Source organism: Dendrobates tinctorius, unplaced genomic scaffold, assembly GCF_039654945.1.
Source record: "Dendrobates tinctorius isolate UK_male_01 unplaced genomic scaffold, ASM3965494v1 ptg000103l, whole genome shotgun sequence".
NCBI lineage: Eukaryota > Metazoa > Chordata > Amphibia > Anura > Dendrobatidae > Dendrobates > Dendrobates tinctorius.
Genome location: NW_027361771.1, coordinates 45,080,629 through 45,095,388, shown reverse-complemented (window position 1 = coordinate 45,095,388; position 14,760 = coordinate 45,080,629). Strand labels below are relative to the sequence as shown.

The following is a 14,760-nucleotide window of genomic DNA, read 5'->3' as shown; positions in this document are numbered from 1 at the left end:
TATTTTTTCAATTTACCAGTAGTTGCTACATTTCCCACTCTCGGCTTATACTCGAGTCAATAAGTTTTCCCAGTCTTTTGTGGCAAAATTAGGAGCCTCGGCTTATACTCGGGTTGGCTTATACTCAAGTATATACGGTATATGCTCAGTAATGAGGCAGTGCTATGGAGTCTGAATCAGGAGTGAGGGAAATTATTGTGTTGGATGTTTGGCTTACTGACTCCTTAGCCCTGCTGCTGACACAGAGACATAAAAAAGCTTGACTGGGAAAGCATCTTGTGGACAGATGAGACCAAGATAGAGCTTTTTGGTAAAGCACATCATTCTACTATTTACCAAAAACAGAATGAGGCCTACAAAAAAGCACAGTACCTACAGTCGAATATGGTGAAAGTTTCAAATATTTTTTTTGGGCTGTGTGCCAGGCATCATGAAATCTGAAGATCACCATAGGATTTAAGGTCACAATGTAGTGTCTAGTGTCAGGACGCAAACCCAGCTTTGCTTTCTATGTCATGAGTCTTCCAGCAGGACAATGTCCCCAAACACACACTTCAATGTAAATTGCTCTTTTATTCTATAAACTACTGATAATATGTATTCGAATTTCCAAGCACTAAATTTTGTATTTATTTTCAGAAAATAAGAAATGTTCAAAATAACAAAAAAAATGCAGTGCTTGCAGACCTCAAATAATGCTAAGAAAACAAGTTCATAATCATTTAGAAACAAGAATACTAATGTTTTAACTCAGGAAGAGTTCAGAAATCAATATTTTGTGGAATAACCATGATTTTTAATCACAGCTTTCATGCGTCTTGGCATGCTTTCTACCAGTCTTTCATGCTGCTTTTGGGTGACCTTATGCCACTCCTGATACAAACATTTAAGCAGTTCTTCTTTGTTTGATGGCTTGTGACTATCCATCTTCCTCTTGATTATATTCCAGAGGTTTTTAATAGGGTTCAGGTCTTGAGATTGGGCTGGTCATGACAGGGATTTGATGTGGTGGTCCTTCATCCACACATTGACTGACCTAGCTGTGTGGCATGGCGCATTGTCCTGCTGGGAAAACCAGTCCTCAGAGTTGGGGAACATTGCCTGAGCAGAAGGAATCAACTGTTTGTTCAGGGTAAACTTGTATGTGGCTTGATTCATACGTCGTCGCAAAGATGAGCCTGCCCAATTCCAGCTTTGCTGAAGCATCCCCAGATCATCACCGATCCTCCACCAAATTTCACAGTGGGTGCAAGACACTCTGGCTTGTATGCCTCTCCAGGTCTCCAGCTAACCATTAGACGGCCAGGTGTTGGGCAAAGCTGAAAATTAGACTCGTTAGAGAATATTACCTTACTCCAGTCCTCTATGGTCCAGTCCTTATGGTCTTTGGCAAACTTCAGCCTAGCTCTTCTTTGCTTCTCATTGATGTAAGGCTTTTTTCTAATTTTATATGACTTGAGCCCTGCCTCTAGAAGCCTGTTACGAACTGTTCTTGCCGTGCATTTCACCCCAGCTGCCATTTGCCATTCCTTTTGTAGGTCACTTGATGTCATCCTGCGGTTGCTGAGTGACATTCGAATAAGATGACGGTCATCCCGGTCAGTGGAGAGTCGTTTTTGCCCTCTGCCTGTCTATAGCTTTGTTGTCCCCAATGTCTGCTGCTTGACCTTGTTGTAATGGACTGCCATCTTAGAAATTTTAAGGATTTGGGCAGTATGACGCTCACTGTATCCCTCCGCTAGTAAAGCCAGAGTTGAGACCTTCTTTTCCTCACTCACGACTTTTCAACTCCTTTGGCATGGCTAAAAGTTATTTTTTCACTACTATTACTTTTGGGATATTACTAGCACTTGTTTTGCCACCCCCCTTATCCTATTGCAAGAGGATTGTGAAACACCACAGCAGGGTTTTTCCTTCATTAAATAAGATTTGGTTCAGGTGATCACCTAATCAGAAGCACATTAAGTAGAATGAGGTGTACTCTGGTTGGAATTCAACTGACACTGGAATAGCGGTCAGACATGTAAAGAAGCTGATTTTTATAAAATTGTGCAGTGGTCTCTTAATTTTTGCCAGAGCTGTATATTTTATAAATCTTTATCAACATTGCTTTTACTCTTGTGTACCTTCCCTTTATCTGTACATTAATTCTTTGTTTTATATGTCATTTCGTACTTGCTATCATTGTTTATTTCGGTCCCTATACATTAATAGTCCGTTTACAGTTAAGAGCAGTTTTATTTAGTATTGTAATTTTGCCTGTGGTGATAGTAATTGAGTTTGTCCAGTACCTATAATGCCCTTTATAAATATCTATCTTTAAACCCTAACCACCTTTGTAATACGTTTTATCAGAAGATTCCCTACCATTCTCCATATACAGCTAATCACTACACCTGTGGGTTTTTTTTTGTTTTTTTTTTTTACTTTTCTGTTTTGACTTTTCATTTGAGTGGAGTCTGAAACATATCATTTTAGGATTGCCATGCAGTCACTTCTCCTTCACCCCCCCTAAAATAGGACATCATCAGGAGCGGCGCTGTCACAGCTTTTCTCACCGTTGTCCCCTGATGTTCTGTTTCAGGGGGATGATGGAGAAGTGATTGCAATTTTAATGGCCATTGCTACACTTCATCTCTGCCTGCCACCCACATCTTCAGAGGCCACCGCTATAATCTCTGCTTCGATCACCACCACATCTTTCCTTGAAATTAGATGTTATAAGGGTGCAGTAATAGACATAGGGTGTGTGATAGCACCACCACCACAAAGCTTCTATCACCGTCCTCAAACAAATCATCATCAGGGGTGCGATGCTGGTGTCACTCAGCTTCTTTCACCGCCCCCAGAAGATTCTTTTGAACATGTTGATAGAAGCTGTGGTGCAGCACTGCTGTCACTTAAGGGGGCTTTACACATAGCGATATCGCTAGCAATATCGCTAAAGCGTCACCGATTTTGTGAAGCAGTAACGATATTGCTAGCGATATCGCTACATGTGATACTTACCTCCGACCGGCTCCCCGGCTGGCTATCGCTGATTGCACGAGATCGGCCTGGTCCGTTTCTCATCGACGGCTTCCTGCTGGGCTTCCTGCTGGCGCCGACGAGCGAGCCATGGACGCGGGCGGGAGGACATCTTCATCGCCGCGTCTGAAAGGTAACGACCACCGACCGCTGCTGCATCGCTGGTGAGATCTGCCTGTTTGGCAGCTCACTAGTGACCATTTAGCGATGCACCAGCGATCCTGACCGGGTCGTATCGTTGTCGGGATCGCTGGTGCATCGCTAAATGTAAAGGGGCCTTTACACTGCTTCTATCACTGCCCACTGATGACGTCTAATTTCAGGGAAAGAGAATGTGGTAATAGAAGCAGAGATTGCGTCAGTGGCCTGTGAAGATGTTGACGGTGGGGACAAAAGTGTGGTGGCGGCCACTAAAGATGCGGAAACAGATCAAGTGTGGCGGTAGTCAGTTCTCTATCACCCCCCCCGCCGAGACAGGACGTCATCAAGGTAGAGCAGTGACGAAGCTGTGGTAAGTGATCTCAGCACCGACCCCTGATGACGTCCTGTTTCAGGCAGAGTGATAGACGCCGCGGGGAAGGAATTGCAGGGTTTTCCTTGTGTGATGTTCTGCTTGAGTCTCCCATCAAATGAAACATCAGATTAGGGAAAGTAAAAAAACAAATATATGGATCAGCTGTATAGCGAGAATGGTAGGGAATCTTATAATAAATCAAATTGCAAAAGTGGTTAGGGGTTAAAGATATTTATAAAGGGCATTATAGGTACTGGACCACACTTTTAATCCCTGAAAAGTGACCTCTACAGAGTAGTAAGATGTATCGGCCAATATGTGGCTCAACTGTTAGTGGTTTTGATACACTTTCTTCTATAATCTTGGATGAGGCGAGTAGAGCATTATGAGATCTATAGTCTCCAAATTCATCTGAATTTAGTCAACAAATAAATTGTCTGGATGGAAAAATTATGAGATAAAATGTATCTTTATGCCAGATGGTAGACTAAGAGTAAACGCGGTATAGTGGTTTAGGCCTCTTTCACACTTCCGTTTTTAACAATCAGTCACAATCCGCCAGGTTTTGAAAAAAACGGATCCTCAAATTTTTTTTGAGGATCCGTTTTTTTCCCCATTGACTTGCATTAATGGCGGATTGTGACGGATTGCTGTCCGTTGCATCCGTTTTTTTTGAGGATCCGCCAAAAATTGCTGTCCGTCACCATCCTCAAAGATTTGAAAACGGAGCTTGTAACGTTTTTTTCTGTGGCGGATCCTCCAGACACTCATTTAACCCGAAATTCTTTCTGGGTGCCGGACAAAAAAAAATAAATTCTCTCTTCTCTCTCTCTTCTCTCTCTCTCCTCTCTTCCCGGCCAGCATTTCCTTTAAATTTCCGCATTTTCAGGATCCGTCTAAAAACGGATCCTGTGCCATCCGTTCACATCAGTTAACAACGGATCCGCTTGAATGACTTTTTGGCGGATTTGAACTGATGCAAAAAAACTGAAGTGTGAAAGAGGCCTTAGGGAGAAGGCTTTGTATATTCATGAGAACTTTTATTGAGACGGTCTGGCAGGGTCTGCTACAGCAGAGTATGAGCTGGAATGGTCTGGAGATCCGTGGAGAAACGAGTGTTAGGCTGTGTGGCCACAATGCGATTTTTAAGCGTTTTTGCCACGATTTTCGTCGCGAAAACGTTTAAAAATCTTGTACATGACGCACCCCATGCATTCCTATGGCATTCTGCACATGCTGTGCTAATGCTGCGCTTTTTTCCGCAGCGGAATCGCACCGTGGAAAAAATTGCAGCATGATCATTCTTTTGTGCGGAATCGCAAAGAATTGCCACGATTCCGCACCCATAGGAATGCATGAGAATCGCTTACTTCCCGCATGTGGCTATGCCCACCATGCGGGAAGTTAAGCGTCTCATGTGCGGTTGGTACCCACGGTGTGGAGGAGAGGAGACTGTCCTCCAGGCCCTGGGCACCATACCCCTGTAAAAAAAAGAATAAAAAATAAAAAATCGGGGTATATTTACCTTCCGGTGTCCCGCTCTGCATTCCTGGCCTAAGCGTTCCCAGTAATGCCTTGCGGCAAGGTCCTGTGATGACGTAGTCTCGTGTGACTCTAGCGGTCTCGCGAGATCGCTATAATAACGCGAGACCAACGTCATCACAGGTCTCGCAAGGCATCGCTGGGAACGCTGAGGCCCGGGATGGCAGCGCGGGACGTCGGAAGGTAAATATACCCAAATTTTTATTTTTTTTTTATCATTTTTAACATTTTATCTTTTACTATTGATGCCGCATAGTAAAAAGCTGGTCACACTTGTCAAACACTATGTTTGACGAGTGTGACAAACCTGTCAATCACTTTCCAAGCGATGCTTCAAATCGCTTGGAAAGTGCTTGAGAAAATCGCTGTGAAATCGCGCGGAAAAAAACGCGCAATTTCTGGGAAGGAGTCCGGTTTTCATTGTCCGTTTTAAAACGCTACATGGGCACATAGCCTAAAGGATCGTTTGTGGGCAGATGGTAGTATGGATGATGCGATCTGAACTGTCAACCAACAAGTGATGTCAGACAAGTGTTTATACAGGCCAAGAATTGTCACCCTGTTCACTCAGGTAATCTGGAGTGTGGTTATGTGTTTCACACTCACATGCCATAAGTGATACTATTTATTCCAAATACATGCATTAGTATTGTATACAAGAAAGTATTGTACAAACACTCCTGTTAATAATGTAGAAAGAAAATGTAATCCGTTTCCCAGTTTTATATGGAGAGAAGCATTTGCATCAATCGCATGAACAATATGACACACACATGTTCTCTTTTTAATGCTCCAACTGAACAATGGTCCAAGAACATGATGAACCAATCTCTGAAAGAAAGCCTGAATTCCCAGTCCTCTCTACCCGATCCAATCGTTGAACGAACAAACAATCTCCATTTACACAATTTTCGAAAGATTAACAAGAATTTTTTTTTGCTTTCATAAAAGATTTCATGCATGATGAACAAGCGTTTTATCATGAAAGATAAAACGAAAAAAGTGGTTTGGTACCGTGTTAGCCAGTAGAAAAAAATATATAAAGTGCTCTCAGTGAGAGAAACAAAATAGGAATCTTGTGGGTATGATACCTTTTAATGGCTAGCAAATAATAGTGAATGTTGTTACAAAGCAAGCTTTCGGGACTGCTTATGTCCCTTCATTAGGCTGATATGACCATCAGCCTGATGAAGGGACATAAGCAGTCCCGAAAGCTTGCTTTGTAACAACATTCACTATTATTTGTTGGCCATTAAAAGGTATCATACCCACAAGATTCTTATTTTGTTTCTCTCACTGAGAGCACTTTATATATCATGAAAGATGGATCGTTAATATTAGATTCTGAGGGATTATCGGCCATCGAAAATGCGCCCTAAAGGGATTAATTTATATTGATGGCATATCCTTAGGATCGATCATCAATATCATATTGATGGGGTTGTAACACCCATCATCCCCCCTCCAATCACCTATTCTCAGTGCCAGGGGCTGTCTTATGTCCTCATTTAAGGAGTGAAACTGCACAGCTCTGTCGGCTGTATAGTGGCACAAGCGGGGTACTGCTGATTAACTCCCATCCAATTGATATAGTTGACAACTGAGCTATGTAGTTCCACAATTGAGCACATCTGGCGGTACTGAGAACAGCTGATCGGTGGAGGAGTCGGGTGTTGCACACCCACTGATCTGATATTGACAGCCTAAAGTATGGTTATGCCATCAATCTACAGTACTGAATAGCCTCTTTAAGAACAAGTGTATATAGTGTACTGACTTTTTTTTTTTTTGCATTTGTTATGTTCTTACAGGTGAGACGTCTAGTCAACTCATAGAAGATGGACAGAGGTCAGATCCCTGAAAGGATCTTAAACCTCACGCTAGAGATCATCTACGTGCTGACTGGAGAGGTGATTATTGTGGGGGCTATGATACACTGCCTGACTGTTTTCTCTAGAACGGTGACTGCTGAGATTTGGGAGAAAATAAACTGATTTTCACAGGCTAAACAATTAATTAAAAAAGGGAAGGTTGTGTGAAGATGTAAAGGGAAAGCAAGTCACCCCCCTAACTATTTATATGTGCATGTAGCTTTCCAGTCTTGTCCTCTGTTACGGTGAAATCAGTCAAACAGGAGGAAGTGGCGCTGGCTGGGTGAGGAATTGAGCTGTACTAATACAGGCTTCAGATCTACCATAGTTCTTCAGTCTCATTTGCATATCCATTCAAATGCTGATTTCTCAGTAACAGAAGAATAGACTGGCCTTGTAAAGGTATTGCTGAACATTATTTTGAAACAGCTTCATGCACATACAAATAGTTTGGGGAGTGAAATCCTACCCAAAGCTTTCCTTTAAAGAGATTCTCTGAGACATTAACTAGATGGCCTGAACAGTGGGGATCTGATCTTTGGGAACCTCAACAGAGTAAGGAGCTATAAGGTTCATTACAAGGCACAGCTAGTACAGACGCACTTCTGTGTCTATGTAATCAATAAAGGAGACATGGAGGTCCTGGAGATCAGATGCCAATGGAACAAATACCAATAGTCATCAACTGGCTGCTAAAATTAATGACTTTAACCCCTTCACGACCTATGACTTGTAGGTAAGTCATAGTTTGTGACCCTGTATTTGATGCGTGATCTAGCACTGAGCCTGCATCTTTCCCAGCACATGGTAGCTGGTTTCATCACCCACAGCTGTTAACATGTTAAATGCCGCTGTAAATCTCTGACAGCGGTATTTAACTCTCGCCTGGCAGAAGCGCGTCACAAGACATGCCCATCGGCTCCCCTTTCAAAAAAAAAATAAAAATATATATATATATATATACAGTGCCTACAAGTAGTATTCAACCCCCTACAGATTTAGCAGGTTTGATAAGATGCAAATAAGTTAGAGCCTTCAAACTTCACACAAGAGCAGGATTTATTAACAGATGCATAAATCTTACAAACCAAAAAGTTATGTTGCTCAGTTAAATTTTAATAAATTTTAAACATAAAAGTGTGGGTCAATTATTATTCAACCCCTAGGTTTAATTTTTTGTGGAATAACCCTTGTTTGCAATTACAGCTAATAATCTTCTTTAATAAGACCTGATCAGGCCGGCACAGATGCCAATGGAACAAATACCAATAGTCATCAACTGGCTGCTAAAATTAATGACTTTAACCCCTTCACGACCTATGACTTGTAGGTAAGTCATAGTTTGTGACCCTGTATTTGATGCGTGATCTAGCACTGAGCCTGCATCTTTCCCAGCACATGGTAGCTGGTTTCATCACCCACAGCTGTTAACATGTTAAATGCCGCTGTAAATCTCTGACAGCGGTATTTAACTCTCGCCTGGCAGAAGCGCGTCACAAGACATGCCCATCGGCTCCCCTTTCAAAAAAAAAATAAAAATATATATATATATATATACAGTGCCTACAAGTAGTATTCAACCCCCTACAGATTTAGCAGGTTTGATAAGATGCAAATAAGTTAGAGCCTTCAAACTTCACACAAGAGCAGGATTTATTAACAGATGCATAAATCTTACAAACCAAAAAGTTATGTTGCTCAGTTAAATTTTAATAAATTTTAAACATAAAAGTGTGGGTCAATTATTATTCAACCCCTAGGTTTAATTTTTTGTGGAATAACCCTTGTTTGCAATTACAGCTAATAATCTTCTTTAATAAGACCTGATCAGGCCGGCACAGGTCTCTGGAGTTATCTTGGCCCACTCCTCCATGCAGATCTTCTCCAAGTTATCTAGGTTCTTTGGGTGTCTCATGTGGACTTTAATCTTGAGCTCCTTCCACAAGTTTTCAATTAGGTTAAGGTCAGGAGACTGACTAGGCCACTCCAACACCTTGATTTTTTGCCTCTTGAACCAGGCCTTGGTTTTCTTGGCTGTGTGCTTTGGGTCGTTGTCTTGTTGGAAGATGAAATGACGACCCATCTTAAGATCCTTGATGGAGGAGCGGAGGTTCTTGGCCAAAATCTCCAGGTAGGCCGTGCTCTCCATCTTCCCATGGATGCGGACCAGATGGCCAGGCCCCTTGGCTGAGAAACAGCCCCACAGCATGATGCTGCCACCACCATGCTTGACTGTAGGGATGGTATTCTTGGGGTCGTATGCAGTACCATCCAGTCTCCAAACGTCACGTGTGTGGTTGGCACCAAAGATCTCGATCTTGGTCTCATCAGACCAGAGAACCTTGAACCAGTCTGTCTCAGAGTCCTCCAAGTGATCATGAGCAAACTGTAGATGAGCCTTGACATGACGCTTTGAAAGTAAAGGTACCTTACGGGCTCGTCTGGAATGGAGACCATTGCGGTGGAGTACGTTACTTATGGTATTGACTGAAACCAATGTCCCCACTGCCATGAGATCTTCCCGGAGCTCCTTCCTTGTTGTCCTTGGGTTAGCCTTGACTCTTCGGACAAGCCTGGCCTCGGCACGGGAGGAAACTTTCAAAGGCTGTCCAGGCTGTGGAAGGCTAACAGTAGTTCCATAAGCCTTCCACTTCCGGATGATGCTCCCAACAGTGGAGACAGGTAGGCCCAACTCCTTGGAAAGGGTTTTGTACCCCTTGCCAGCCTTGTGACCCTCCACGATCTTGTCTCTGATGGCCTTGGAATGCTCCTTTGTCTTTCCCATGTTGACCATGTATGAGTGCTGTTCACAAGTTTGGGGAGGGTCTTAAATAGTCAGAAAAGGCTGGAAAAAGAGATAATTAATCCAAACATGTGAAGCTCATTGTTCTTTGTGCCTGAAATACTTCTTAATACTTTAGGGGAACCAAACAGAATTCTGGTGGTTTGAGGGGTTGAATAATAAATGACCCTCTGAATAAACTTTTCACAATTTAAAAAAAAATTAAACAAAGAAATAACATTCTTTTTTGCTGCAGTACATTTCACACTTCCAGGCTGATCTACAGTCCAAATGTCACAATGCCAAGTTAATTCCGAATGTGTAAACCTGCTAAATCTGCAGGGGGTTGAATACTACTTGTAGGCACTGTATATATATATATATATATATGATCAAATCACCCCTCCTTTTGCCCTATTCAAAATTAAACACAAAAAAAAACACCCAGTGTATCAGAATATAAACTAAATTAAGCCAATCTGTAAACTGGGTAACGAAAAAAAAATCGAAACGACAGAATTACGTTTGTTTGGTCGCTACATTACAATAAAATGCAATAACAGGCGATCAAAACATTTTATCTATCCTAAAATGGTATCAATAAAAACATCTGCTCATTGTGCAAAAAATAAACCAAAACTGGCCTCAGATCACGAAAAATGGACACACTAAACGACTCGGAAAATGACAACATTCTATTTATTTATTTTTTTTACAAACTTTGGATTTTTTTTCACCACTTAAATAACAAGAACCTAGACATGTTTGGTGTCTATGAACTTGTAATGACCTGGAGAATCATAATGGCAGGTCCGTTTTAGCATTTGGTGAACATGGTGACTCAAAAAGACAATTGTGGAATTGCACTTCTTTTGCAATTTCACTGCACTTGGAATTTTTGTTAATCATTTTCCAATACACTAGATGGTAAAATCAATGGTGTCATATAAAAGTACAACTCGTCCTGCAAAAAATAAGCCCTCGCATGGCCATATTGAAAAAATAAAGTTATGGCTCTGGGAAGAATGGGAGCCAAAAAATGAAAACGGAAAATCACAAGGTTGTAAAGGGTCTAAAGTATCAAGAGTATAAAGTTATCTAATGTATGTAGATGTAGGTTAAAAGATGGCTATCTATGCTATCCGGTTATAGATACGCACTGTAATTGATCACATATGTGAGATGTTAGGCAGATGAAAGTCTCCAAACATGGAAAGAGTTGTGTATCATGAACATTAGTATTTAGATTCTGAATGAATAGGCAGCGTGTGAAGTAAAAACAATTAGAGAGAGAAAAAAGGTAAGGATTGATCGGCTAATAAGGAACTTCATAATGTATGGAAAGTTGATATGTACACAGAAAAGTATTCTTTTCTATATTTTATAAGCATTGTATGGTGGAAAGCATATTATGTTTTATGTTTTTATTGTTCTTTTCTTAGGACTATATTGTTGTGAAGAAGACCTCTGACCACATGGAGGACAACATGGTTTTTAATGAAATCAGTGGCAGAATGCAAAGCTCGATTGCAGTATATCCTCATTCTCTGATCTGTGAGCGGAACAATGAGCAGAAGATCCTAGAACTCACCAACAGGATCATTGAGCTGCTGACCGGAGAGGTGAGCGCTGCTGGGCTAATACTGCCATTTTATTCAGTTGCGATCAACATTTTGCAACCCACTTTACAAATTAAGTTTATGAAGGGAATTCACAAATAATAATGAACTAATGAAACAATAACAATTTAACTCAACAAAATTAATAATAAAAGTGTTTTTTTTTCCAAGACATACCTCCTGACTGCACCATGGAGGTTGTCCTTCCATCCTTATAGGGACCGGAAACACACTAGAGGTTAAAAAGACCCCCTCCCACCCACACACCCCAGTGGTTTTCCTGTCCCTGTAAGGACAGGCATGAGAGAAGATGTGGAAGGTCAGAGTGGAGCTTCGGCGCTTCCAGGGTTATCTTGCGGGCTCAGGGATATCGGGGGTCCAACTCTGCCTTCCCTCTGTCAAGAGGTCCAGGGCAGACACCCCCTGAAGGGGGGTTCCTCAGCCATAAATCCTGTCGAGTGGAGGCTCCGGGACTTGGGGCTGCTTCCCTCCCAGTGTGGGATCTCGGCTTCCACCCCGGCATAAGACCGCACGCGTCACTTCCGGGCGCCACAAGTGACGACTACCGGGTGCGTTCCATGCTGGAACGCAATGGGCCAGAGGTCAGGTGACGTCAGATGCGGCGGAGCTGAAATGCCGCCGAAGGTATTGAGGACTCCAGTCGGCTCAGGCAAGACAAGGTAGGACATATAAGATTACCTTGATCGGGACAAGCTGTAAGAGAGAGAACCTCTTGATCAACATGGAGGAATCCGGAAGGACTGATATTCACCCTGAACCACCAATGATTGTAAGTGGGCTTAAGGGTACAGCTTGATTATAACAGTAAAGACAAGAATTAGTTAAACTTTCCTGTGCTTTATTTTAGGAGGATGCGCGATCAGTTACTATGGCACCTGCACCTAAGAGAACCAGCAAGATCTTGTGGAAATCCAGGAGGTGCGCCATCTGTTCCATTAAGTTACCAGAAGTATGGGCTAAACAGCTAAGCGAAGGATGCAACCTTAAGGTCATCAAGGGAGAACAGGCTTTCTTATTATCAGAGATGTGAACCATGGTTAGAGAGGAGGTCCAGGTTTCCATCTCAGGCTTCCTACCAGCCCAGATACCCCAACAGGGGCCCCGTACCCAAAAGACCGAGGTGGGAGATGGAACAGTCCTCGGACGAAGAGGTCCAGTCAATAAGTTCGGACCTTGAGGAAGAGGGAGAAATTACTTCGGAACTTCCGGAAATGGGGAAGAGGTACCTTTTCTCTTCAGAGGACACGGACAAGCTTCTGCGGGCTGTAAGGAACCCAATGCAGATTGAGGTATCCCCAAAGCCTCAGTCGGTTCAGGACGAGATGTTCGGGGGTCTGAGGTCACAGATACGTCAGGTTTTCCCGGTGAACGACCACATCCGGACCATGATTCTGGAAGAGTGGGAAAAACGGCTCGTCATCCCTTGAGATTTCAGACTCCGTTTACCGTTTGAACCGGAGGATATAAAGACTTGGGATGAAGTTCCTAAAATCGACGGTCCGGTGGCTGGGGTATTGAAGAAGACTTCAATTCCCTTCGAAGATTCTTCTAGCCTCAGAGAGCCCATGGACAGAAAAGCGGACGGACTCCTTAAGAGGGCTTGGGAGGCCTCAGTGGCAGTTATGAAGGCTAATATGGCTGCCACATCAGTTGCTAGATCCATTTACTTGTGGATTTATCAGCTGGAGGACCAGATAAGAGGGAAACTGAGGAAGTGGTGATGGCCAACTCACTGAATGAATTTAAGAAAGGAATGGATGCTTTTCTTGTGAGTAACAGTATAGAAGGTTACGAATCACATAATATTATAGGTAGATGGTTGACCCAGCTTAGGGGAAGGAATTTTTTTCCCTATGGAGAAAATTGGCTTCTACTCTGTGGGTTTTTTGCCTTCCCCAGGATCAACAATGCAGAACAGCTGCACTAAAAATAGGCTGAACTAGATGGACATAAGGTCTTCCTTCAGCCTTCAAAACTATGTTACTATGTTAACTTCTAGGGGTGACATGCTAGAGGGTCTTCCCCTTTTGAGACTCGCAACTGGGTTCTTAGCAGATGCTTCTGTTACGGGCTGGCGGAACGCACCAAATAAATAAAGATGAAATAATATAAGAGGTGCGTTCGCAGCCCAGGCCTCCCGTGCAGAGGTGACCAACTGCTGCTAAACAATGAGGGAAAGGCATGTAGGAGAAAAGCCGGACACCGGTAGGTAACCCCTGACCCGGTGCTAGCAGGCACGAACTCTGTTGCTTCACGTAGCACGTGCCAGCTGGCGAACAACCGCAACAGGTCACGGTAGTGTGAACCACTGCTTATGACGGGTGCAATGTCCGCCCTGACGGATGCCACTAACCATCCTAACAACGGTGCTGGAAAGCGCACACACGGCGCACGGCGTTACTGTGGCGGACGCTGCGGTAGCAGTGTCGAGGAGGCCAGTACTGGCCGACGCCCTAGGTGCTGAAGGTAGATGAGGATAACACTGCGGTGCTGTGCAGTGTCCGAGCTATTGAGCTGACTCTAATTCCTAGCCCTAACTCATGCGTAATATCCAAGGAGGGGGGAATTATAATGCATCAGTCACCAGGCTCATTCATCCATCATCATGCATACACTAAGTACTATAGCCTCAGAGTCTATCATAGCGCATGGCGGGGCGGCCATGCGAACCTTTTATAGCCGTGCCCTTCCGGGACATTTCTGATCCTCCTGATGGACCAATCAGAACTGGAGAAGGGCCTGAGCATGTGACTCCCGATCCCCAATGGGAGATCGTCTCATGAGCATGCTCAGTGGACCGAAGGAAGGACTTAGACTCTGGAGTCTTTTGCTGCTGGCCAGGCTGCATTGCCATAACTGGACCAGAGGTGACATCAACAACCGAACCCACAATGCTGGTGTGGACAGAACGCCGGGATCGTAGAGTCTGCTGAGCAGGCTGCACTGCGGCTGGAGGGGAATTGGAGACCGTCGATGGCAAGGCTTGGGATTACCGCTGTGCAGCGCCCGGAACCCGACGCCTAACATTACCCCCCTCCTAGGGCCCCCTCCCCTCTGAGCCTCGCTGCGCTCAAATGCCGCAATAAGGAGCAGAGCGTGGATATTTTCCACTGGCTCCCAGGTCCGAGCCTCAGGACCATGACCCTTCCAGTCCACCAAATAAATTTTTTTGCCTCGCACCACCCTGAATCCCATGATGGCATTGACATCGAACTCGTCCGAAGACAGGTCGAATGTCCCGGCAGATGACTTGGAAAACCGGGACAAGTGAGCAGGCTTAAGGAGGGACAGGTGAAAGGTGTCAGAAATGACCAAGTGGGGAGGAAGAGCCAGGCGATAGACCACAGGGTTGACTTGCTCCAGGACCTTGAAGGGACCAATGTA

General features: G+C 43.7%; 1 protein-coding gene across 1 annotated transcript in view; it reads left to right on the top strand.

Annotated features, from left to right (window-relative positions):
• Positions 1-14,760, top strand: part of LOC141100135 (gastrula zinc finger protein XlCGF66.1-like) — a 62,618-nt gene that overhangs the window by 28,211 nt on the left and 19,647 nt on the right. The window contains exons 2-3 of the mRNA XM_073588398.1: positions 6,895-6,993; positions 11,179-11,358. Coding sequence (XP_073444499.1) covers positions 6,922-6,993; positions 11,179-11,358 — 252 coding nt within the window. The 5' untranslated portion in view covers positions 6,895-6,921. The remainder of the gene's footprint in view (positions 1-6,894; positions 6,994-11,178; positions 11,359-14,760) is intronic.